At 43.3% G+C, this 27,326-nt stretch overlaps 1 protein-coding gene across 6 annotated transcripts in view; it reads left to right on the forward strand.

Moving 5' to 3' along the window:
- The window catches only part of rab3gap1 (RAB3 GTPase activating protein subunit 1), a 108,281-nt gene that overhangs the window by 68,347 nt on the left and 12,608 nt on the right, over nucleotides 1–27,326 (forward strand). For all 6 annotated transcript variants that reach the window (XM_038789893.1, XM_038789897.1, XM_038789894.1 and 3 more), the window contains exons 17-22: nucleotides 2,042–2,440; nucleotides 13,529–13,666; nucleotides 20,602–20,829; nucleotides 23,300–23,396; nucleotides 23,666–23,769; nucleotides 23,865–23,980. In XM_038789893.1, coding sequence (XP_038645821.1) covers nucleotides 2,042–2,440; nucleotides 13,529–13,666; nucleotides 20,602–20,829; nucleotides 23,300–23,396; nucleotides 23,666–23,769; nucleotides 23,865–23,980 — 1,082 coding nt within the window. The remainder of the gene's footprint in view (nucleotides 1–2,041; nucleotides 2,441–13,528; nucleotides 13,667–20,601; nucleotides 20,830–23,299; nucleotides 23,397–23,665; nucleotides 23,770–23,864; nucleotides 23,981–27,326) is intronic.

A 27,326-nucleotide genomic window follows, 5' to 3' on the forward strand; every position in this document is an offset into this window, starting at 1 on the left:
CAAAACTGAAGAGATGTAGAAATGTAATTAATTATATAGTTGGAGGAGGTGGGGCAGAATAGAAGGATAGAGGTAGGTCATAACAAAGGATCATGGGCATAAAACAAAGGGCTATGTTTATGGTGCAGATACCTAGTCTGTGTTTAGTCGCCCCAGTGTAGAGGAGACTGCATTGGGAATGAAGAATACACGAGACCAAACTGAAGGAGATGCAAGTGAAATGCTGCATCATTTGAAAGGAATGTTTAGGCCTCTGGACAGAGGGTGAAGGTGATAAATGTGTTGCAACTTCTGTGATTGCATGAGAAGGTGCCATCAGAAGGGAATGGAAAAGTGGATCAGGGTGTCATGGAGGGAGTGGTCCCTGCGGAACTCTGACAAGGAGGGATGAGTTGAAGATTTGTTTAGTGGTGGCATCATGCTAGAGTTGGCAGAAATGGTGAAGGATGATACTTTGAATGTGGAGACTGGTGGGCTGAAAAGTGAGGACAAGAGGGACTCTGGGAGGGAGGGATAGAGGCGAGGGCAAAGGTGCAGGAAATGGGACTGACGTGGTTGAGTGCCTTGTTAATCACCGTGTGTGCGCATGGGTGGGTGAGTGGAAGATGTAGAGAAAGACAGACATGCGCAAAGCGCTGTTTTCAAAGGTAGCATCATTGGAACAGATGTGGTAGAGGCAGAAAAACTGGGAGAATGGGATGCAGTCCTTATAGGGAATAGGTATGAGGAGCTATAGGCAAGGTAGCAGATCCATTCAAAAGACTGATGGCAGCAGGGAAGAAGCTGTTCTTTAGTCGGTTGGTACGTGACCTCAAACTTTTGTACCTCTTTCCTGACGGAAGAAGGTGGAAGAGAGTATGCCCGGGGTGCATGGGGTCCTTAATTATGCTGGCTGCCTTTCCGAGGTAGTGGGAATTGTAGACAAAGTCAACAGATGTGAGGCTGGTTTGCGTGATGGATTGGGCTACATTCACGACCGTCTGTAGTTTCCTGCGGTCTTGGACAGAGCAGGATCCATACCAAGCTGAGTTGGTAGGTTTATAATGAATATAGGTTGTCAGTCTATCGCCAGAAATGGAGACCGAGAGGTGAAGGATTGGAAGTGAAATGTTACAGCTAAACCCAATGTTGGAAGCAAAATCGATCAATTTTTCCAGGTCCAGATGAGAGCATGAAGTGGCTCCGATATTATCATTGATGTAACTGAGGAAGAGTTGTGGGAGAGGGCCTGAGTAAGACTGGAACAAGGAATACTCCACATACCCCGCAAAAAGACCGGCATTGCTGGGGCCTATGCAAGTACCCATAGCCATATTTCCATTTGCAGGAAGTGAGACAAGTTAAAGGAGGAATTGTTGCGTGAGAACCAAATTCAGCTAGGAGAATACTGGCAGATGGGGATTGTTCGGGCCTCTGCTTGAGGAAGAAGTGAAGACCCTGAGACCGTCCTGGTAAGGGGGTAGAGGTGTAGAGAGATTTCACGTCCAATCGTGAAGAGGAAGCGGTGAGGGCCAAAAGGAACATGGACTTGTAGGACCAAATGGTCTGTTTATATGCTGTATATTCTATCTTGTCTAGCCCAGCAGTCAACTTTGATTAATTTATTAAACAGCGTTGTCTGTAATACTCATGGTTATAAAGTTTGATATGCTTTTGTAAAACAGAATCTTGAATATTTAGAGAGATGGGTGTGGGGTACTCTCTCATTTGCTTCTCTTTGGTCAACTGGCACGATTTGAAGTCAGAACACCAGATAGTAGCACATGAGTGATTCTGTAGGAATCAGAAAACTTGTTTGAAAATGGGAAATGAGAGGTAAATGCAAAAGAGAAATTGTGTGGCATGTGCTATAATCAACAGTAGCTTCTGCGACGGCATTGGTGGAGCATCATGTATTCATGCTTTGGTAGGTGTAGTTTAAACTATATAGTGTTGTATTGGAAGCTGCATTTGAGCCCTTGAACATAGGAGGGGAAGGAATGAAATGAACAGTGGTATAAACTTTTAACTTCCTGTGAAAACATTTACTTTTAATTTTAAGATGCTGAATTGTTGCATTGAGAGGAAAAAAGCAAGAGATGATGGAAGAAAACAAGCAACTGAAAATGCACTGGGTGGTTCAATGGAGCGAAAAGTGTCAAACAGTAAAGGGACACCAGAATGTTCTGATAACAAAGAGTTTGTAAAGGAAAACAAGGGGGAACCATCTCAGCAGAAATCGTGGGAATCATGGAGTGACAGTGAGGATGAGTTTTTTGAATGTTTGAGTGACACAGAAGAATTGAAAGACAGTGAAATGAAAGAAGGAACAGCAAAAGGAGAGGGGAAAGATGGAGGAAAGAAAGAGACTCAAAAGTGGAGACCAGAGGGACGTTTACATCAGCATGGCAAACTGACTCTGCTTCGCACAGAAGATCCACTTTATATTCCAGTTACACAGGTAAGAAATGTTTTGGTAACAGGTGTTACTTTTCAGCATGTACTGCATTTTATAAATAGAGTACCTGTCTAGGATACTTTCAAGTTATTTATATATTGAATATATTAGTTATCTTTTAAAGTAATCATTCACATAATGAATTCAAAATATTTAATCACACTTGATGGCCAAGTGGATAAATCTGTCAGTCATCAAGAAAGCAGAAAGACTGGCATCTGATTCTTGGTCCTTGCTAAACTTGTGGATCTTGCCTTAACAGTTGGAACATTCCAGTTAGCCTTGATATTCCTGGTTAAGAAGGTAAATAACTGGTCAGGATTTCCACTCCTAATTGCTAAATATGTGCACAAACTTGTGTTGTTTTGATCCCTGTGTAGGAATGATAAACCAAAATAACTCACTTTTTTGTACAAAAGACCATTTTAACATGAATCAGAACCAACAGAAATCAAACCTGGATTAGCTGGCAAATAATACTTGGATTGGATTGGTTTATTGTCACGTGTACCGAGGCACAGTGAAGAGTATTGTTCTGCGTGAGGCTCAAACATATCATTCTGTGCATGAAAAGAAAATACATAATAGGGCAAACATTAAATACACAATGTAAATACATAGACACAGGCATCGGGTGAAGCATACAGGAATGTGGTACTACTCAGTAAGGAAGCTGTATGGAGAGATCAGATCAGTCCATAAGAGGGTCGTTTAGGAGTCTGGTAACAGTGGGGGAAGAAGCTGTTTTTGAATCTGTTAGTGTGTGTTCTCAGACTTTTGTATCTCCTGCCCGATGGAAGAAGTTGGAAGAGTGAGTGAGCCGGGTGGGAGGGGTCTTTGATTATGCTGCCCGCTTTCCCCTGGCAGCGGGAGATGTAGATGGAGTCAATGGATGGGAGGCGAGTTCATGTGATGGACTTGGCGGTGTTCACAAATTTTTGTAGTTTCTTCTGGCCTTGGGCTGAGCAGGTGCCATACCAGGCTGTGATGCAGCCAGATAGGATGCTTTCTATGGTGCAGCTGTAAAAGTTGGTAAGAGTCAATGTGGACTTCCCAAATGTCCTTATTTTCCTGAGGAAGTATAGATGCTGTTGTGCTTTCTTGGTCATAACCGACGTGGGTGGGCCAGGACAGAATTTTGGTGATGTGCACACCTAGGAATTTGAAGTTGTCAACCATCTCCACCTCGGCCCCATTGATACAGAGGGGTGTGCAGTGCTTTGCTTCCTAAAGACAATGACCAACTCTTTAGTTTTGTTGAAATTGAGGGAGAGATTGTTGTTACACCACTCCACTAGGTTCTCTATCTCCCTCCTGTATTCTGACTCATCATTGTTCGAGTTCCGACCCACAACGGTCGTGTCGTCAGCAACCTTGTAGATGGAGTTACAGCCAAATTTCAAATAAAAAGGTCAATTTCATACATAACCACTAGCATTCCCTGTCAGCATGCATGGCATTACAAAGCTACATAGTTCCACATTATGCTGTTCTTTATTCGCACAGGTAAGGAGTCCTATCCAAGAACAACTTCCACCCCTGTATTTCACAGGTATGATTATTGTCAACAAGGCACACTTCTGTGAAGTCTCTCTCCCTTGGTTCACGGCAGTCCTGATAATGTAGCTTTCCAGATTTCCTTTTCAACTGACCAATCAGTAATACACCGGTTCATGGTTGGTCACTTCTGGGGAAAATGCCAACCAATCTGGTATCTCTGAGGTATTTACAGAACTTTCTAGGTTTTAGATCTTTTTTTATAACCAGCTTGCATATTGCCTCAAGTGCTTCTGTCCCCTTTTCTGCCAAACATAGAACATTACGGCGCTGTACAGGCCCTTCGGCCCTCGATGTTGCGCCTACCTGTGAAACCACTCTAAAGCCCATCTACACTATTCCCTTATCATCCATATGTTTATCCAATGACCATTTAAATGCCCTTAATGTTGGGGAGTCTACTACTGTTGCAGGCAGGGCATTCCACGCCCTTACTACTCTCTGAGTAAAGAACTTACCTCTGACATCTGTCCTATATCCATCTCCCCTCAATTTAAAGCTATGTCCCCTCATGCTAGACGTCACCATCTGAGGAAAAAGGCTCTCACTGTCCACCCTATCTAATCCTCTGATCATCTTGTATGCCTCAATTAAGTCACCTCTTAACCTTCTTCTCTCTAACGAAAACAGCCTCAAGTCCCTCAGCCTTCCCTCATAAGATCTTCCCTCCATACCAGACAACATCCTGGTAAATCTCCTCTGCACCCTTTCCAATGCTTCCACATCCTTATAATGCGGCGACCAGAACTGCACGCAATACTCCAAATGTGGCCGCACCAGAGTTTTGTACAGCTGCAACATGACCTCATGGCTCTGAAACTCAATCCCTCTACCAATAAAAGCTAACACACCGTACGCCTTCTTAACAACCCTCTCAACCTTGGTGGCAACTTTCAGGGATCTATGTACATGGACACCGAGATCTCTCTGCTCATCCACACTACCAAGAATCTTGCCATTAACCCAGTGCGCTGTCTTCCTGTTATTCCTTCCAAAATGAATCACCTCACACTTTTCTGCATTAAACTCCATCTGCCACCTCTCAGCCCAGCTCTGCAGCTTATCTATGTCCCTCTGTAACTTGCAACATCCTTCCGCACTGTCCACAACTCCACCGACTTTATTGTCATCTGCAAATTTACTCACCCATCCTTCTACGCCCTCCTCCAGATCATTTATAAAAAGGACAAACAGCAGTGGCCCCAAAACAGATCCTTGTGGTACACCACTAGTAACTGAACTCCAGGCTGAACATTTCCCAACAACCACCACCCTTTGTCGTCTTCCAGCTAGCCAATTTCTGATCCAAACCGCTAAATCACCCTCAATCCCATGCCTCCGTATTTTCTGCAATAGCCTACCATGGGGGACCTTATTAAATGCTTTACTGAAATCCATATACACCACATCAACTGCTTTACCCTCGTCCACCTGTTTGGTCACCTTCTCAAAGAACTCGAGGTTTGTGAGGCACGACCTACGCTTCACAAAACTGTTGACTATCGATAATCAAATTATTCCTTTCCAGATGATTATAAATCCTATCTCTTATAAACCATTCCAAGACTTTGCCCACAACAGAAGTAAGGCTCACTGGTCTATAGTTGCCGGGGTTGTCTCTACTCCTCTTCTTGAACAAGGGGACAACATTTGCTATCCTCCAGTCTTCTGGCACTATTCCTGTAGACAATGATGACATAAAGATCAAAGCCAAAGGCTCAGCAATCTCCTCGCTAGCTTTCCAGAGAATCCTAGGATAAATCCCATCCGGCCCAGGGGACTTATCTATTTTCACACTTTCCAGAATTGCTAACACCTCCTTCTTATGACCTCGTCCTGAGTGACTTGTTTTTCTCCTTCCAGGATTCTGGTGTGTTCCTCTTTCTATCTCCATCACCCTCCATTTCCTCTGAATGTAGCTCTCATTTCTGTACTTAGCTCTCCTTAGTGTCTACCAGCCAAACTGCTTCTTTTTTAACTTCCTGTTGGTACCGTTTCCAGGTTAAGGGCATCAGGTCACATGGACCTGTATTTCTTCGTATTCAAGAAAAATTACAATTGATCCCTTTGCAATTGATTCAAACTCTTTAAAAGCAATTTTCAAACATTCATTAAAGGTATGTGGAATCTGTCATAATTTTTAAGAAATTGCAAATTTTCCTTGCTGTTCTGCTTCATGTATGCATGTGTGTACTCATCTGTTGTAGTAAAATATGAGACCACTCAAATCTGTGTGTTACAGTAAGTGTGTGCTGTAGAGAGAGCGCCACAGTCTTCTATGGTACCTCTCTCAATGGTAGTGTTTGTAGCACATATTTATAGTTCCCATCTACCTAATTTTCATTATGATGTTTTCATTAATTTTATTGCAGATGTTCCCATTATCTCAAAATCAAAACTCTCGTCTGACTCTTTAACGCTGTAATTATTTTTAGATTTGGTTTCCTTTTTCTTGTGGTCACCTTCAATCTTCGAGTTCTCAGAATCTGGTTATCTACTAGCTTTTATCTTTGACAAGTCTCTTAGGAATTTCATCAGTATCAGCCAAATCAGAATCACTACCATTGTCATTTGATATGTGATTAACGTCTTTCCCCATTTCCTTCCTTGAGTCATTTAATGCCCAATGAGTTTTCCTAACTCCCACATGCCCTACTGCTGGCATCTTGTGATATCTATCCTTTGGACTCTCTATAATCGTGGGTGAAGCTACCACCTTTACTCCTGCCAAATCATTCCACAAAAGTCTACCCCTTCCACTGGGAATTCCTTAACCTTTCTGACAATTACTGAACCTGACACTAAATCAGACTCCAATTGTAGTTTATACAATGGAACTGGGTTACATTCACTACTATCTCAGCTTTCATTGAACTCTGGAGTGAAAACCAAATCCTTCCCCAGTACGAGAGTTTGAGTAGCACCTGTGTCCCTTAAGGTAGTTATGGGTTTGGCCACATCAGTTGAGGAAAATGGGGTGACCTTGCCCTCAGACAAAAACCCGGCATATCTCCCATTTACCTCATTAATCACATCCCACAGAAGTGTTTACTTTGGGTCTCTTAAATCCAGTTAAAGCTGCAGTCTGCCCTGTAGTGTCCTCCACTTTGTTCCCTTTTTAGAATCTTGAACTCCAATAAGTCTCAAGGGCTTTCCTTGCCACTTCCAACAGGCTGAACGAACGTGTCCCACATTTATTACAGTGGTAACACCGAGGCTTTTGAGTCTCGCCTTCACCCACAGTACCTTCCTCGAGTCTCGCCTTCATCCGGAGTACTATCAGCTTTGATAAAGTGTTACTCAGACTAAAAGCGTGAGCCCCCTTCTCTCCCCAGATGCTGTTAGACCTGTTCAGATTGTCCAGAATTTTCTGTCTTTGATTCAGATTCCAGCACCTACAGTAATTTGCTTTTACCTTCCTTCCTGGTCTGGGGAGGAGACCTCTGAAGCTATCCAGCTTCCAGCCTTAGATCATAGAATTTACAGTGCAAAAGGAGGCCATTCGGCCCATCAAGTCTGCGCCAGGTCTTGGGAAGAGCAGTCTACCCAAGCCCACACCTCCACCCTATTTCCATAACCCAGTAACCCCACCCAACTCTAAAGGCAATTTTGGACACTAAGGGCAATTGATCATGGCCAATCCACCTAACTTGCACATCTTTGGACTGTGGGAGGAAACTGGAGCACCGGAGGAAACCCACGCACACACTGGGAGAATGTGCAGACTCCGCACAGACAGTGACCCAAGCCAGGAATCGAACCTGGGACCCTGGAGCTGTGCAGCAATTGTACTAGCTACAATGCTACCGTGCTGCCCTTCCTTTCACTCTCATTTCCTATCCTTTTCAAAAGTATGTGACGGAACAAAGGTTTAAATTTATGGATTAGTTCATAATTGTCAGCCATAATTGCTGCCTGCCTTGCAGTCTTCACCCTCTGGTCTTCAACATGGGTTCTTACTATAGAAGATAGGGAATTCTTGAATTTCTCTAAGAGAATTACCTCTCTTGGAGCCTCATAGGTAGTTTCAACTCCCATTGATCGTACCCACCTATCACAATTGTTCTGCTTAACCCTTTCAAATTCTGCACAATTCTGTCCTGGCTGTCTCCTTATAAATTCCGAAGCTTCTGTCTATGTGCTTCAGGAACCAATTCATATGCATCCAGAATACCTTTTTTTTTTAACTGCGTCATAATTCTTAGTTTTGTGCTCTGGCAGGAAAGCATAAATGTCCTGTGCCCGCCCTGTCTGTTTAATCGGCATGGGTAATCTCCACTTTTTTCTTGGCCACTCCATTTGGATTGCTATTTTCTAAAAAGCCGTAAAAAAAAAAAAGGCTTCTGAAAATGAAAAAAATGAAAATCGCTTATTGTCACGAGTAGGCTTCAAATGAAGTTACTGTGAAAAGCCCCTAGTCGCCACATTCCGGCGCCTGTTCGGGAAGGCTGTTACGGGAATTGAACCGTGCTGCTGGTCTGCCTTGGTCTGCTTTCAAAGCCAGCGATTTAGCCCAGTGAGCTAAACAGCCCCTTCTACCTCCTCATCGAATTTTGGGAGGGCCTGTATAAATTTAAACATATCACCATTGGGTTCCGTTCCACCATTAAGCACCCCTCTACTTTTTGGCATTTCCCCTCTCCCATTACTAGTTACGCCCATTACACATTACTAGTGCTTTAAGCTGGAGGTCTTTCTCTAAATCCAACTTTCTCGCTTCCATCCATTTCTTTTTCTCTTTTTCTCTCTGTCTCAGCTCAATTTCTTTTTACCTCTGCATCAGCTTCATTTATTTCTGCTGCATCTCCATTTGTTTCATCTGTAGCTGGATTTTAGCTAATTTTACTGATTGTTGCCCTGACCCAGGCTATGTTTCTTGCAATTCTTTCAAATTTAAATATTGAGCAATCACTTCAACTATCTCCACCTTCTTAGTTCTTGCTGATACCTTTATTTCTAAAGCACCTACCAATTCGACTAACTTTGTCTTTGCGAAGCTCTTTTAAATAAACCAGAGATATGTCTTAGTCATTTCCAGTTTTGATGCCAATATTGGGAGTGGCGCCAGTTTTTGTATTCTCCGCCCCATATCCACGGCCCAGGTCATTGCCTGAGTCCCACCCCATGATGCTCCATCCCCGACTGGCTTAGTTCCTGATGGCATGGGTTACGTGTGCTCACACTGTCCGGGGACGTCACGTCATGGCTGTGGACTCAGGGAAGCCGATCCGCGGGCGGGGGGTGGGGGGGCTTCATTTGGGGCTGGGGGCACTGTGGGCGGGCGGTCCGGGGTGCGTGAGCAGCCAAAGGGGAGCACTACTTTTGCAGTCTAGGTCTGCGGGCTGAGTCCGCCATGGAGCATAGCGCGACCGCTGCAGGCCGCAGCCATGCGCATGCCCGGCCACGGAACCAGAAATGCTCAGGGCCGTATCTGCAGCTTGAGCTGCAAACTCTATGCTGCTTCCCTGGTAGCCCCCATCAAAATGGGGAATCGGTGGCCATTTTCCACCAATTTTCCAGGCGTAAAAGACCACCGTTTTCACGCCAGCGTGGGGACATAGTCTCCAAAACAGAGAATCCAGCCCCTGGTGTCTCTCTTATTTACACTAACCCAAATTTGCATCTATCGTTCCAAAAATCCTGGACGAGCCCCCAAGTTATGTTCCGACGTCCTGGTCAAATGCGCAGTCAATTCTGGCCCCATTCGTCCCAGAGTCGCAACACCGGTACCACCCACCATCGGCTGATAAATCAGTACTCCTCCATGTTGAACACCACTTGGAGGAAGCACCGAGAGTAGCAAGGACGCAGAATACGCTCTGGGTGGGCGACTTCAATGTCCATCACCAAGAAAGGCTTGGTAGTACCACTACAGACCGAGGTGGCCAGGTCCTAAAGAACATAGCTGCTGGACTGGGACTGCAGCAGATGGTGAAGGAACCAACAAGAGTGAAAAACATACTTGACCTCATGCTCAGCAATCTGCCTGCTGCAGATGCATCTGTCCATGACAATATCGGTGGAAGTGACCATCGCACAATCCTAGCAACTCAAGACTAAGCATCCATGAGGCGCTGTGGGCCATGAGCAGCAGCAGAATTGTATTCAACCACAATCTGCAACCTCATGGCCCAGCATATTCCCCACTCTACCACCATCAGCCTTGGTTCAATGTAGTGTTCAGGGGAGCATCCCAGAAGCAACATCAAGTAAGCCAGAAAATGAGGTGTCGACTTGTTGAAGCTACAACACAGGACGACTTGTGTACCAAACAGCAGAAGCTGCAAATAATAGACAGAGCTAAGCGTTCACAACGAATGCATCAGATCAAAATTCTGTAGTCCTGCCACATCCAGCCATGAAAGGTGGTGGACAATTGAACAACTCACTGGGGAAGGAGGCTCCACAAATATCCTCCTCCTCAATGATGGAGGAGTCCAGCACATATGTGCAAAAGTCAAGGCTGAGGCATTCGCAACAATCTTCAGCCAGAAGTGCCGAGTAGATGATCCATCTCGCTCTCCTCTGTTGTCAGTCTTCAGCCAATACGGTTCACTCAACGTGATATCAAGAAACAGTTGAAGGCACTGGATACTGCAAAGGCTATGGGCCCTGACAATATCCCAGCAATAGCACTGAAGACTTGTGCTCCAGAACTTGCCGCACCCCTAGCCAAGCTGTTCCAGTACACCTACAACACTAGCATCTTCCCGGCAATGTGGAAAGTTGCCCAGCTGTGTCCTGTACAAAAGAAACAGGACAAATCCAATGCAGCCAATTACTGCCCTATCAGTCTACTCTCCATCATCAGCAAAGTGATGGAATGAGTCATCAACAGTGCAATCAAGCGGCACATACTCAGGAATAACCTGTTCATGAATGTTCAGTCTGGGTTCCGCCAAGGTTACTCAGCTCCTGACTTTGTTACAGCTTCGGATTGAACATAGACAAAAGAGCTAAATGCCAGAGGGGAGATGAGGGTGACTGCCCTTGACATCAAGGCAGCATTTGACAGAGTTATGGCATCAACGAGCCCTAGCTAAATTGAAGTCAATGTGAATCAGGGGGAAAATTCTCTGCTGGTTGGGGTTATACATGGCACAAAGGAAGATGGTTGTGGTGGTTGGAGGTCAATCACCTTCGGCCAGCATGGTAGCATAGTGGTTAGCACAATTGCTTCATAGCTCCAGGGTCCCAGGTTCGATTCCCGCCTTGGGTCACTGTCTATGCGGAGTCTGCACGTTCCCCCCGTGTATGCTTGGGTTCCTCTAGGTGCTCCAGTTTCCTCCCATAGTCCAAAGATGTGCAGGTTAGGTAGATTGGCATTGCTAAATTGCCCTTAGTGTCCAAAATTGCCCTTTGTGTTGGGTGGGGTTACTGGGTTATGGGGACAGGGTGGAGGTGTGGGCTTGGGTAGGGTGCTCTTTCCAAGAGCCTGTGCAGACTCGATGTGCCAAATGGCCTCCTTCTGCACTGTAAATTCTATGAATCTATCTCAACTCCAGGGCATCACGGCAGGAGTTCCTCAGGGTAGTGTCCTAGACCCAACTGTCGTCAGCTGCTTCATCAATGACCTCTCTTCCATCTTAAGGTCGAAAGTGGCGATGTGCTGTTCAGCACCATTCGTGATTCCTCAGATAATAAAGCTGTCCATGTCCAAATGCAGCAAGACCTGGACAATATCCAGGCTTGGGCATACAAGTGGTAAGTTACATTTGCACCACACAAGTGGCAGGCAACGACCTTCTCCTACAAGAGCAAATCTAACCACCGCCCCTTGACATTCAATGGCATTACCATCGCTGAATCACCCACAATCAACATCCTGAGGGGGTTACCATTGATCAGATACTGAACTGGACTAGCCACATTAATACTGTGGCTACCAGGGCAGGCCAAAGACTAGGAATCCTATGGCGAATAACTCATCTCCTAACCCCCCAAAGCCTGTCCACCATCTAAAAGGCACGAGTCAGGAGTGTAATGGAATACTCTCCACTTGCCTGGATGAGTGCAGCTCCAATAACATTCAAGAAGCTCGACATCATCCAGGCCAAAGCAGCCCGCTTGATTGCTCCCCCTTCCATAAACATTCAAACCCTCCACTACCGATTAACAGTGGCAGCAATGTGTACCACCTACAGGGTGCACTGCAATAACTCACCAATGTTCCTTAGACAACACCTTCCAATCCCACGACCACTACTACAAGAGCCGCAGAGACCTGGGAACCCCACCACCTGGAGGTAAACCTCCAAGTCACTCGCCACCCTGACTTTACTGTTACTGAGGCAACATCCTGGAACTCCATAACAGCATAGTAGGTGTAACATCTCGAGGACTTCAGCGGTTCAAGAAGGCAACTCACCACCACCTTCTGATGGGCAACTAAGGATGGACAATAAATGCTGGCCTAACCAGCGATGGCCACATCCCGTAAATGAATTTTTAAAAAACAAGTGAATTAACCAATAACAAAGGTCTTTGGCCTTTAGCTGCCCAGTAATTACAGTCACCAAGTTTATAAGTTGAAACACGATTATTGTTTATTTATAACAAGAATAATGGTTAATTATATAGTAAAAATACACATGTATAACAACAAGTTAAGGTACTACCCTTAACTGTCACCCCCTCTATCCACATACACAAGGCAGAAAAACGCAGGGGGGGTGGGGGAAAGGGGTGACATTAATAAGGATGAAGGTCAAAAGATAAGAGTCTTTGCATCGAATAGTGGTTCTGTAGCAGGCTTTCCTTAAAGTGTGCTGGTTGATCAAAGCCTCTGGTTTACAGCTGGCAATGGCCTTCTTTGCAGAGTCACTCATGCAATACAGTACTTAGAGGCTTCAGGCCTCTTAGAGAGTCACTAGCTTTAATCAAACTGGGCCTTCAGTTTGAGGTTCATACTCAGGCTTATTTCTTTCTGGAGACACTTTATCTCACATCAAACCCTCCTTCCAGCTCGTAATTTGACTTCAGGCGTCTGCAGAGAATGGTGCTTCAACTTGTTGGAGAGAGTGTCTGCCCTCACAGTAGCCTTCTGAAGAGAGTTTAGCTGGATCTTTTGGGAGAGAATTAATTAGAACCCTCCATCCAAGCTGCAGAATCAAAAGTGAAACCAAACTGGAACTTCATGATGCTGAGAGCATTCCAGTGGGATTAGATCCAATGACCACTGGGCAGAGCACAGCCTTTTGGGCCCAGTCATTGGCCACCAACCAAATCAATCAAACTGAGTCATCACGGACACTGACCACACGGCAATCACCAGTCTTAAGTCAGCACCACTTTCTGGATCCTGCTGTTTGCCTTAAAGTCACAGGTCCATTAAACATCTGTGGATCAAAAATGTAACAGTAAAAGTAAAATAATGAAAAAAATAAGGGAATAAACAGGAAGGACTCTTACAAGATGTATTTTCTTGTTGTTTGGCAGGAGTTCTCCTAATCCTCCCTGCCATAATAACCACAAAGTACTGGAAACCAATTTAATGCAGACATTTTAATTTACTGAAATCTTTCATCCTGTCAGGAGCCAGCACCAATGACAGAAGATTTATTAGAAGAACAGTCGGAGGTATTAGCTAAACTCGGGACATCAGCTGAAGGAGCGCATCTACGTGCTAGAATGCAGAGTGCTTGTTTGCTGTCAGACATGGAATCCTTTAAGGTAAAATACATTTTCAGAATTTCATCTCCCTAATCATTAACTGTAGGGGAACATTATCTTATTAAAAATGTTATTTCTGTCATTCGATAGAATGGAAAGGGTTGGCTGTGGTACATTCAGAATGGCACTGCTTCACATAAAGAAAGTGTGCAGCTATGATATAATTCCTATAGAAATTGGATTGCTTAATTAGATTCATTATTTTATGAGCTACAATTGTGCAGGAGCTTGTACACTGTTTAAGAGTTTTTTTTGTAGCAAATTGGGGCTGGTTTAGCTCACTCGGCTAAATCGCTGGCTTTTTTAAAGCAGACCATGCAGGCCAGCAGCACGGTTCGATTCCTATACCAGCCTCCCCGGACAGGCGCCGGAATGTGTCGACTAGGGGCTTTTTACAGTAACTGCATTGAAGCCTACTCGTGACGATAAGCGATTTTCATTTCATTTCATTTTCATTTCAAATTAAAGTTGCGAACAGGGATAGAATTTAGTTATGTAAGCTTAAAAATTTCACTCATTTTCATCTAAACAAAGTACATAAAACAACATTATGCATTTAGTCCAGGAAATTAAATGACTGAGTAATTAAATTTGTACTTGTCTTCCTTTGTGAAGACAGAAACAGAGGGCGGCATGGTGGTGTAGTGGTTAACACTGCTACCTACGGCGCTGAGGACCCGGGTTTGATCCTGGCCCTACGTCACTGTCTGTGTGGAGATTGCACATTCTCCTCGTGTCTGCGTGGGTCTCACCCCCATAACCCAAAGATTATTATTTAAACGATAAAATATTAAGGCATGCCGCTGTGCAGAGAGACCTGGGTGTGCTAGTGCATGAGTCACAGAAAGTTGGTTTACAGGTGCAACAGGTGATTAAGAAGGCAAATGGAATTTTGGCCTTCATTGCTAGAGGGATGGAGTTTAAGACTAGGGAGGTTATGTTGCAATTGTATAAGGTGTTAGTGAGGCCACACCTGGAGTATTGTGTTCAGTTTTGGTCTCCTTGCTTGAGAAAGGACATACTGGCACTGGAGGGTGTGCAGAGGAGATTCACTAGGTTAATCCCAGAGCTGAAGGGGTTGGATTATGAGGAGAGGTTGAATAGACTGGAACTGTACTCGTTGGAATATAGAAGGATAAGGGGGGATCTTATAGAAACATTTAAAATTATGAAGGGAATAGATAGGATAGATGCGGGCAGTTTGTTTCCACTGGCGGGTGAAAGCAGAACTAGGGGACATAGCCTCAAAATAAGGGGAAGTAGATTTAGGACTGAGTTTAGGAGGAACTTCTTCACCCAAAGGGTTGTGAATCTATGGAATTCCTTGCCCAGTGAAGCAGTTGAGGCTCCTTCATTAAATCTTTTTTAGGTAAAGATAGATAGTTTTTTGAAGAATAAAGGGATTAAGGGTTATGGTGTTCGGGCCGCAAAGTGGAGCTGAGTCCACAAAAGATCAGCCATGATCTCATTGAATGGCGGAGCAGGCTCGAGGGGCCAGATGGCCTACTCCTGCTGCTAGTTCTTATGTGTAGGTTAGATGGATTGGCAGAGCTAAATTGCCCCTTAATTGGAAAAAAAAAAATTATATTCTAAATTTAAAAAAGAAACAAAGGAAGACATGAATAATATACCGGAAGTTTTGAGAAACACAAGTTTTAGGGAGGAGCTGAAAGAAATCAGTATTCGTAGAGACATGGTTTTGGGAAATTAATGAGATTGAAGGTGGATAAATCTCCAGGGCCTGATAATCTTCATCCCAGAGTACTTAACAAAGTGGCCCTAGAAATATCCATAATTCTTTGGACTCTAGAATGATTATCAAAAAGGGAGATATAGAGAAAACACGGAACTATAGACCAATGAGCCTAACGTCATTAGTAGGGAAGTTGCCAGAGCCCATTATCAAGGATTTCATAGCACAGCATTTTGAAAGTGGTGGTATAATCAGATGGTCTTCACGTGAACTGATTTGGGAGGAAAGTTCTAGTGGAAAGGATAAATAGGGTGGCGACAAGGACTTTAAACGAGTAAGTGGGGGGAAGGGATGAGTGAAGTTACGGGGAGAATAATGATTAATGAAAAGCAAAGCAGCAGGTTAGCACGTGGGGAGGAAGGTTCAACTACAGAGAAAATTATGAAAAAAGTTAAAGGGAAGAAGAACTCAAGAGATGTTATTAATAGAGGTGTTCAGATTCAAAAAGAAGGTTTAAAAAATGAGCATAAGGGCATTTTACTTGAATGCTCGTAGCATTCTAAAACAAGGTAAATGAGTTGACAAAACAAATCATCACAAATGAGTATGATTTAGTGGCCATGACATGGTTGCAGGGTGGCCACGACTGGGAGTTAAATATCCAGGGGTATCAGACTATTTGGAAGGACAGACAGGAAGGTAAGGGAGATGGCGTAGATCTGATATTTAAGGATTACATCAGGACAATAGTCAAGAGATGATACAGGTTATATGGAGAAAAAGGTTGAATCCATTTGGGTGGAAATTAGAAATAATAAGGAGAAAAGGTCACTGATGTGCATAGTCTATAGGCCACTGAATAGCACCACCATGGTCAGGTGGGCAATAAACAAAGAAATACAGCAATTGTCGTGGGGGATTTTAATCTACATGTCGATTCGTCAAACCAGGTAGGTCAAGACAGCCTTGAGGAAGTGTTCATTGAATATATCCGGCCGGTTTCCTCGAAGTATATAGTGGAACCTATGAGGGAGCAAGCTATCCTAGATCTGGTTCTGGATAGGGGATGGTTTAGCACAGTGGGCTAAACAGCTGGCTTGTAATGCAGAACAAGACCAGTGGCGTGGGTTCAATTCCTGTACTGGCCTCCCTGAACAGGCACTGGAATGTGGCGACTAGGGGTTTTTCACCACAGTAACTTCATTGAAGCCTACCTGTGACAATAAGTGATTATTATATTATTATTCTGTGTAATGAGGCAGAAATAATGAATGATCTCATAGTTAGGGATCCTCCCAGAAGGAGAAATCACAGTATGGTTGAATTCATAATTCAGATGGAGGGTGAAAAGCTAAAAACCAATACCAGTGTCTTCTGCTTAAACAAAGAAGACTACAATGGGATGAGGGAGGAGTTGGCTAAGGTAGACTGGGAGCAAATAATTTGTGGTGGGACAATTGAGGAACAGTGGAGGACTTAAAGCAATTTTTTAGTGCTCCGCAAAAGTTTATACCAGTGAAAAGGAAAGACTGTAGGAAAAGGGCTAATCAGCCATGGATATCAAAGGAAATAAAGGAAGATATCAAATTGAAAGAAACTGCATACAAAGATTAGTGGGAAACTAGATGATTGGAAAATCTTTAAATGTCAACAAAGCCACGAAAAAGCTATAAAGAAAGGTAAGAATATAAAAACATGATGTGGAAATGCCGGCGTTGGACTGGGGTGAGCACTGCTCCTTCCTCAGGTGATTCACCTGAGGAAGGGGCAGTTCTCTGAAAGCTAGTGTTTGAAACAAACATGTTGGACTTGAACCTGGTGGTGTAAGACTTCTTAATATAAAAATAGATAGCAAAGGTCTCTACAAATATACAAAATGTAAAAGAGTGGCTAAGGTAAACATTGGTCCTTTAGAGGATGAGAAGGGAGATTTAATAGCTGGAAATTAGGAAATTGCCTTGAACAGGTATTTTGTGACATTCTTCACAGTGGAAGACACAAATAACATATCAATAATTGATGGCAAGGTGGCTATGGCAGGTAAGGATCTAGAAATGATCATTATCACTAAGGAGGTAATATTCGGCAAGCAAACAGGGCTAAAGGTAGACATGTCTCCTGACCCTGATGGAATGCATCCCAGGATACTATAAGAGATGGTGGGAGAAATAGCAAATGCACTCGTGGTAATTACCAAAATTTGCTGGATTCGTTCGGGCAGATTGGAAAATGTGATGACACTATTTAAAAATGGAGGTAGACAAAAGTTGGCAAGTATAGGCCGGTTGAATCTATCATCAAGGAGGAAATGGCAAAATATCTGGATAGAAATTGTCCCATTGGGCAGATGCAGCATGGGTTCATGAAAGGCAGGTCATGTTTTACTAATTTATTGGAATTCGTTGAGGAAATTACGGCTGTGGTGGACAACGGGGAACCGGTGGATGTGGTGTATCGGGATTTCTGGAAGGCATTCGAGAAGGTGCCGCACAAAAGGCTGTTGCATAAGATAAGGGTGCACAGCATTATGGGTAATGTATTAGCATGGATAGTGGATTGGTTAACTAACAGAAAGCAAAGAGTGGGAATAAATGGGTGTTTTCCTAGTTGGAGATCAAGGGCTAGTAGGGTGCCTCGGGGATCAGTTTTGGGACTGCAATAGTTTACAATTTACACTTGGGCTCCAACTCCAAATCATCTATATAATGTATCAAGTTCGCAGACGACACTAAGGTGAGTGGCCAAGTAAAGTTTTCAGAGGACACAAAGTCTGCAGAGGTATATAGATAGATTAAGTGAGTGGCAAGGGTCTGGCAGATGGGAGTACAATGTTGGTAAATGTGTGGTCATCCGTTTTGGTAAGAATGACTGCAAGATGGACTATAATTTAAATGGTACAAAATTGCAGCATGCTGCTGTGCAGAGGGACTTGGGTGTCCTTGTGCATGAATCGCAAAATGTTGGTTTGCAGATGCAGCAGGTAATTAGGAAGGCAATTGGAATTTTCATTGCTGGAGAGATGGTAAGGGAGGTTATGTTGCAGCTGTATAGCTGGTGAGTCCACACCTGGAGTACTCTGTATAGTTTGGTCTCCTTACTTGAGAAAGAATGCACTGGCACTGTAGGGGGTGCAGAGGAGATTCACTAGGTTGATTCCAGAGTTAAGAGGATTGGCTTAAGAGTCAACTGGGACTATACTCATTGGAATTTAGAAGAATGAGGGGGGATCTTAATGGAAGTATATAAAATTATGAAGGGAATAGTTAAGATAGAAGCTGGGAGGTTGTTTCCACTGGTGGGTGAAACAAGAATTGGGGTCATAGCCTCAGATCTTATTGAATGGTGGAGCGGGCTCGAGGGGCCAGATGACCTCCTACTCCTAGTTCTTATGTTCGTATGTTCAGACAAAGTCGGAATGGATTTGCAAAAGGGAAATCATGCTTGACAAAGCAACTGGGATTTTTTTGAAGAAGTAACAGTAGAGTTAACCAGGGAGAATTGGTGGATGTGGTTTATTTAGACTTTCTGGAGTCTTTTGACATGGTCTCACATAGCAGATTACTATGTAAAGTTAAAGTGCGTGGGAATGCGCGTAGTGTCTTGAGATGGATGGTTAGCAAACGAGAAGCAGAGAGTCGGAATAAATGGGTCTTTTTCTGATTGGCAGACAGTGACTAGTGGGGTACTGCAGGGACCTGTGCTAAGACCCCAACTGTTCACGTTATATATTAATGATTTGGTACGGTAAAGGTAAAGTCGCCTAGTCCTAGATGACCATAGGCTGCTTTGTGGGGGAGAGCTCACTGGTGGTGATTACACCTGAGGATCATCACACCTCGGGTGAGGGAAGGTTGAGAATAACTTCAGCCAATATGGCAACTGAACCTGCGCTGCTGGTCTTGCTCTGCATCATGAACCAGCTGTGTAGCTAAGTGAGCTAAGTAAGCCTCTGGTGATCTGGATGAGGGAACTAAATGTACTATCTTCAAGTTTGCAGACGATACAAAGTTGGGTGGGAGGGGGAAATGTGAAGAAGATGCAGAGATGCTTCAGCGGGATTGGACAGACTGAGTGAGTGGACATATGCATGGCAGATGCAGTGTAATGTGGATAAATGTGAGGTTATCCACTTCGGCAGCAAAAATATGAAGGCAGTTTATTATTTGAATGGGTGTAAATTGAGAGAGGTGGATACTCGGCGAGACCTTGGTGTCCTTGTGCATCAGTCGCTGAAAGTAAGTGCATAGGTACAGCAGGCAAAAAAAGAAGGCAACTGGCATGTTGGCCTTCATTGCGAGATAATTTGAGGATAAGAATAGGGATGGTGAGGACACACCTGGAGTTGTATGCAGTTTTGGTTTCCTTATCTGGGGAAGGCTGTTCTTGCTATGGAAGGAGTGCAGCAAAGGTTTACCAGGCTGATTCGTGGGATGGCACGACTGTCCTATGAGGAGAGACTAGGTCAGTTAGGATTATATTCATTGGCGTTTAGAAGAGTGAAAGGGGATTGCATAGAAACTTTAAAAAATCTAACAGGATTAGACAGTAGATTCATAAAGAATGTTCTCGATGGTGGGGGAATCCTGAACTAGCGGTCATAGTTTGAGGATAAGGAGTAAGCCTTTTAGGACTGCGGTGAGGAGAAATTTCTTCCCCCAGAGAGTGGTGAATCTGTGGAATTCACTACCACAGAAAGTAGTTGAGGCCAAAACATATGTGATTTGAAGAAAGAATTAGATATAGCTCTTGGGTCTAAAGGGATTGGGGAGGGGGGGGGGTGGTGCAGAGGCAGGATCAGGGTATTGAATTTGATGATCAACCATCATAAGATTGTGCTCAAGGGCTGAATGGCCTACTCCTGCTTTATCTTTTTTATATGATTCTATGTTACTCCGTGCATGTACATGCAATGCAGAGGCAACAGTTGAAGTTGTAGACCAAACGAGGGACTCTAGACTCATTAACAATAAAACACTGAAGGTTCAGAAGCAGTGTGAAATGACTACTCAAGCAAATTACTGGAGGGCTAATAGTGCTCATACAACTGTACAACATGTATTAGTAACCCTTTGGAGAGAAGGGTAATGGATAAAAGCAAAATTGTACTAATTTTTACACCGGTTTACATGAATAAATTTTTATTCAATAAATAAAACATTTGAGGACTTACTGCTACATCTTACAGAAATAATGTAACTTTACAATGAAAATAATTTTGTGACAAAGCTGATTTGTCTCTTAGGCTGCAAACCCTGGCTGTTGTCTGGAAGATTTTGTGAGGTGGTACTCTCCTCGTGACTACATTGAGGAAGAAGTCACAGATGAAGCAGGTGACAAGGTTATCAGAAAAGAGTTGAGTGCCAGAATGAAAATCCCTGGCAACATGTGGGTGGAGGCTTGGGAAACGGCAAAGCCAATTCCTGCTCGACGACAAAGACGTCTCTTTGATGACACCAGGGAGGCTGAAAAGGTATAAATGATTTAAATGGTTACATTAATGATGCGATAATAATAGGGGATGCAAAAAAATTTAGAAAGCTGAGAAGGTATGGAAAAAGGCTGCAGGGCAGGGAAATAGTAAAGGATCTTAGACACATGAAAAGCAACAAAATAAAGACCTGTGGGAATTCGAGATGAGTAAGAAAATTTGTCATAAAGGTAGAATTTGCTTCAGTTTGTAGGTGAGTATGATATTGGAAATGTTGTGATATAAGAACAGGAGCTGCAACAATTTGAAAGGATAACAATAGTTATGGAGGCAATGCTGAAAAAGTTAGTGAAATTCAAAGTGGAGACGGCACTGTGGCTGGTTCTACTGTGTTTTATGATGCTTGGGGAAGTCAGGACAGAAATAATTGACTCGCAGCAGTCCATCAGTTATGCTTGAATATGAAAATTTTTCTGGAAGTTTGTAAAGCTTTTTTCTACAAGAATATCAAAAAGGCATTAACTGAGTTAACTATAACCTAATACCGGTAGCAGAAAATCTTTACGAGAGCATTAGTCACTGGCAATGTATTGCTAATTGGGAATCCAGATATAGTTTATTGTATTTTTGACTAGTAAATAAAAAATGACTAATAGATTCCATTATTGGGCATGTGATCTCAATAATCGTGCGTGCACGGTGCATGCCGTACGTTTTCTGTGTACACATTGGGAAAGAGATATGACAAAAAGAACGATGAATGCTTTCTGATGGTATGGTTTGCTACTTTGGTTACTGAATGATTGTAGAGGTTTAAGCAAATATACGTGTGAAGCTCATTTACCTATATTGCTGAATATATGTAAGATGTTTTCTACTAATATTAATGTATGTGACAAAAATAGTGTCCCTGCAGTCACTCTTGTGTCTCATCAGCAGTTTTTAATTGGACAACACTGTTGGAGAGGGCATGATATTGGCTAAAATTAGGACTTTGTTAGAAAGTTAATTGTTTCGAAAAAATACAATTTGTACTCAACAAATTTAATAGACCCTTTTAGGAAATAATGGAGTATGTTGTTAAAGGAACTACAGTGAATGATGTCTCAATGGATTTTCAGTTATTTTGATAAGTGCTGTATAGGAGCTGTGCTAATTTATTTAAGGCACATTGTATTAAAATGGGCAGCATGGTAGCACAGTGGGTAGCACTGTTGCTTCATAACTCCAGGGTCCCAGGTTCGATTCCCGGCTTGGGTCACGATCTGTGGAGTCTGCACATTTTCCCGTCTCTATGTCGGTTTCCTCCCACAAGTCCCGAAAGACGTGCTGTTGGGTAATTTGGACATTCTGAATTCTCCCTCAGTGTACCTGAACAGGCGCTGGAATGTGGCGACTAGGGGATTTTCACAGTAACTTCATTGCAGTGTAAGCCTACTTGTGGCAATAACGATTATTATTATTATAAAAGGTATATAGCATTGTGGGTGCAAAAATTTCAACGCAGGACAGAAAAGATGAGAATTGTTTAATCGCTGTTTTTCAGATGAAGGAAAAGGGTTGGAAATAGTGATTTTACCCCACTTAGGAATTCACAGTATCAAAATATACAGACATCAGAAACTATAAAGACTAAAATAAAAGCTGATGTTGGAGATCTGAAATAAAAACCAAGTGCTGGGAAAACTCAGCCAGTCTGGCAGCATCTGTGGAGATAGAAACCAGAATTAACATTTTGAGTCCAGTATGACTTGCCTCCTTTGGAAATTCTTTGGAACAGTTCCGAAGAAGTATTATATTGGACTCAAAACTAGAACAGATCCCTTAGTCCAGTTGGCTGAAGGTAGCCTCTTGTCTTATAAAATTCAGTGGTTCTGTGGTAAGAGCGAGGATTCCAAACAAAACCTCCAAATATGAGGGTTCCATCAAATGCCTCCCATTGTGTGCTTGAGAGATTAAAAATAAAAGGCCATAAGGTACAAGATTAGATGTAAGTGATTCAGAAGAGGCCGTGAAAAATGTCTTCAAACGAAATTGTGAATTTGTGAAATTTAATCCGAGTCTGTAGTTGAGGCAGAAACTAACTTGCCATGCAAAATTGGATTATGAATAAATGATTAGCACTATTTGCTCAACCAGAGGGTAAACATACACACAAACAAGTTGGATTGAATGATGTGTTTCTGTTTTGTAACTTCTACGTATTTCTTCGTACTTCATGGGGTAGTGAAGCACATCAAACCATATCCAAGTACAAAAGGTTTCAACTTGATATTAATGGTTTGAAATTTTATTGAACTTCATAAGATATGCAGAGGAAATAGATATGCTTAAGGTTTTTGTGTATATGGGGGAGGGACGATGAAGTTTGCAACTACAAGTCTTGAGCCACGAGGTAATGTAAGATGTAATGCAATTTTACTGCTGGATTTTTAGTCCTACTTTTCAGTTGTATTTTACTGCGGAGTTAGACCTTTGTACTTGAGATAATGACACACATGTTTTCTTTCAGGTTCTTCACTATTTAGTTGGCTTAAAACCTGCAGATTTGACTAGGCATTTGCTACCTTGCATTTTGCATGCTGCATTGCTGAAGGTGAAAGAAGAAGGTAAAACAGTTTTGTAAGATTATACAACAGATATATAGTATTAACAACAGATATATAGTATTAACAGTTTTAGATATTTGTAATTCCTTATGATTGAAAGGTTTTGGTATATCACAGAATTAATTATATCTAATGAGATAACCTATTAAATCTTGAGCTGTTTACGAGGCTTGTAAAATAACCTAGTTTCTGATCTAGTTTCTAGGTTGCTTTCTCTTTGTGCTTTCAGTATTAATGGTATTATTAATTTTATTTACCACTTTTAACAGAATCTATAGAAGATATCCCCTCTGTAAGAAAACTAATTCAGCACATCATTACTCATGCAAGCAAACTTTTAAGATATTCAAACCCTGACATCAAAAAATTGGAAGTAAGTTTTTCTGGAATCACTTCTCAAAAGATTTACAAACAGACAAAAGAGACTTTAGAAAGTAGGAAAACATAATTATATGGCTTTTTTTCTAGGAAATAATTAGTCAGATAATAGCTTCAGAAGCCATTATTGCAAGATCTCGATCACTTCAAGCCAAATTTGGAATTAAGAAATGTGAAAAGGAAGAGGAACGTGAAGAATTGGAAAGGTAAAATATATTATATTGATTTCCTCATCTGTAACTTGATTTTTTTTTCTTTTACTTGGCAACTTTGTCTGGTAAATCTGAAATGAACAGTGAATATAAGCTTGCGTACAGTAGATCAGTGGAGTGTAATTTAAATAACATTTTAAGATGGCTACATAATTCTAAAAACGTCAAGAGAAACAATTTACTATAGCATAAATGTAGAAAAGATCAATGAGAGGGTTAGAGTCACATAAATATATAGGATACAGGGGACCGACAGCACCACCAAAACTGGTGGCAACCCTCTCCACTCAAATTCCAGGGCACCCCAATGGAATTCAATCGCTAGTTGGCATTGGAAAACCTGCCACTGAGGTATCCAACTCCATGGACATATTTGATTTCAGAACTTTCCCCAGTGGAGCAGAAATCCTGCCCCAGAGCAGGGCTCGGTATCTCTCTCTATTACCAGCAGTGCTCCAGTAGCGGTGGCTGGTAATTCGCTTGAACCTTTACCTGGTGGAAAAGGGGCCTCTGGCAAGGTGGAAAATAAGGGACCAATCCTCTGTGTCCATTTGGGCCGCAAGGATGATGGGCAGTCTCCCCACATGATGACTTCCCTGCCCAGCGCTGATTGAATACACAGTGGTGGGGTGAGGCCCTTAAAGTGGGTAATTAAGGGCCTCAATTGACCTCTAGATTGGAAGACCACTTGCAAGCCTTATGTCCTGGACTTAAGCAAAGGGCAGTGTGAAGGTGGCAGGATGAACACACCCTCCTGCCTGAAACGCAGCCCCAATCAAACTAACCCCGGACAACATTAATTAAATTCCACCAAGAGTATCATGCTTTTTGGGTCTATCTTCTTGGCTCCACTATTGAAGACCATACTATCAGCTGCCTTGCCCCAAGCTCTGGAGTTCTTTCCCTAAACGTTTCCGCCACTCTATTCTCCTTTACGATGCCTCTTTGACAAAGCTTTTGGCTGCCTATCCTTCACATGGCTTGTCAGATTACATGTTTATGATCAACATCTTACAACATTTTACTATGTTGAATACTGCTGTTCTCCATTTGATATCAAAGCTCTTCCTATTATCTTGTTACGTAATTGTTTTCTAATCCTGAGGTGGCTACTTGGAGAATCATAGAATTTACTGTGCAGAAGGAGGCCACTCAGCCCATCGAGTCTGCACCGACCCTTGGAAAGAGCACCCTACTTAAGCCCACACCTCCACCCTATCCCTGTAACCCAGTAACCCCCCCTAACCTTTTGGGCGCTAAGGTGCAAGTTAGCATGGCCAATCCACCTAACCTGCACATTTTTGAACTGTGAGAGGAAACCGGAACACCCAGAGGAAACCCACACAGCCACAGGGAGAAAATGCAAACTCCACACAGTCACCTGAGGCCAGAATTGCGCCTGGGACTCTGGAGCTGAGAGGCAGCAGTGCTAACCACTGTGCCGCCGTGTGGCTCTCGAGCCTCTTAATTGCCTTTTGCCCAATATAATTATACTGAGTTATAAAAGGATGATGTGGATATAATTTTCTGTAAAATGGTAATAGCTCAAAATAATAGTGTGTGATGCTTATAAATCTAGAGCCACAGACAAGTTTATAATGCGGCAAAGATTTTGAGACAATGTAATTTTTTTAACCTTCTAAATGCTGAAAATAGATTTCAATATGAAAATAAAACTGCTTTGTCCTGAGATTGCTGTTTTTTGTGATGCAATTGTTTTTGCTTTAGGCTGAATTTAAAACAGAATTATTAAAAGTAATACTGCATTTCAAAAAAAATTGCTACTTTGAATTACATACCAATGTATGAATTCGGTGTAGGAGTAAGCCATTTGGTCCCTTGAGCCTGCTCCGCCATTTGATAATATTTTGGCCGATCTGATTGAGGCCTCAACTCTACTTGCCTCTCTACTCTGTACACCCTTAGATTCTTGTTTGACAAGGGAGCCAATAAAAATATTAAATGATCCAGCCTCCGCTGCTCATTGGGGAAGAGAATTCTGTGACCAACGAACCTTTGACAGAAAAGGGCTGGATTCTCCATTTCAGAGACTTAAGTATTGACACCAGCGTATGATTCGTGAAGTTCCATGACAGCAAAACTGGCGCCTCACCTGGACCGATTCAGCTACTGTTGAGGGGCTAGCACCGGCCCCACGTGGAACACAATTGATTCCTATGAGAAACGGTGTGGGATTTCCTGGTTTTGCGATTGACACTCAGGAGGCGGACAAGCTGCAGCCGCGGGCTCTGCCCCTGTATGTCCCCATCCCCGCATCTCTGGCCCCGTCAGTACCTGGCACTGTGGGGTGCCCTGGCTGCTGACCCTAATGCCAAGGGTACCGGGCTGGCACTGCTCTTGCCAGAGGTACGCTCCATGGCCCGCGTCCAGTGCCCCCCGAAGGGGCTACAGTGGCCGTTGTCCTTGGGTGGGCCACCTGATACGCCGCTGGCGGCTGGGGTGGGTGGGGGGGGTGTATGGCGGAGGGTGAGGTGGGAGGCTGGGGGCACCCATTCGGCTGCTGTCACTTTTCAGAACCAGGAACGAAGGTGGGTGGTCAGTGGGGTGTGCAGGAAGATGGCTGCCTTGCAGGGCATGGCAATGGCAACCTGTGTCTGGACACCGCCCCAGTCCCGTGGAGGTCACCCCGGCCATTCGCAGCTGCCCACCCCCCCCCCCCCCCCCCCCCCCCCCCCCGGCCCAGCAGCCCAGATTAGGCCCGCTAATTATATGCAAACGGTGTTTACTGTACTTGGGTTGCGGACCCCATTGACTCCACTGTCGAGGTGATGGAGAATTGCGATTTGGCATCAAATCGGTGCCCGCCACAATGTTGGTGTCGGAGCCTATTCTCCACCCAATCGCGTTTCCCGATTTCAGCGTTGGCCAACGGAGAATCCCGCCCAAGGTTTCTCCTCATCTCTGTCTTAAATGAGCGACCCCTTATTTTTCAACATGTTTCATTAAGATAATTTCTCATTCTTCTAAACTGTAATGGATACAGGCTGAACCTGTGTAACCTTTCCTGATGAGATGATTCCTTCATCCCAAGAATCAGTCTAGTGAACCATCTCTGAACTGCTATTGCAAATTCTATCTTCGCTTAAGTAAGGATACCAAAACTGCGCACAATACTCCAGATGTGGTCTCACCAATGCCCTGTAAAACTGTAGCAAAACTTGCCTACTTTTATGTTCTATTCCACGTGACAAAATTCCATTTGCCTTTATAATTACTTGCAGTACCTGAATATTAATCTTTTGCGATTCATATACCAGAACATTCAGGTCCCTCTGTACCGCAGTGTTTTGCAATGTCTCTCCATTGCTTTCCTATTCTT

The sequence above is a fragment of the Scyliorhinus canicula genome, chromosome 2 (assembly GCF_902713615.1).
Source record: "Scyliorhinus canicula chromosome 2, sScyCan1.1, whole genome shotgun sequence".
Lineage (NCBI taxonomy): Eukaryota > Metazoa > Chordata > Chondrichthyes > Carcharhiniformes > Scyliorhinidae > Scyliorhinus > Scyliorhinus canicula.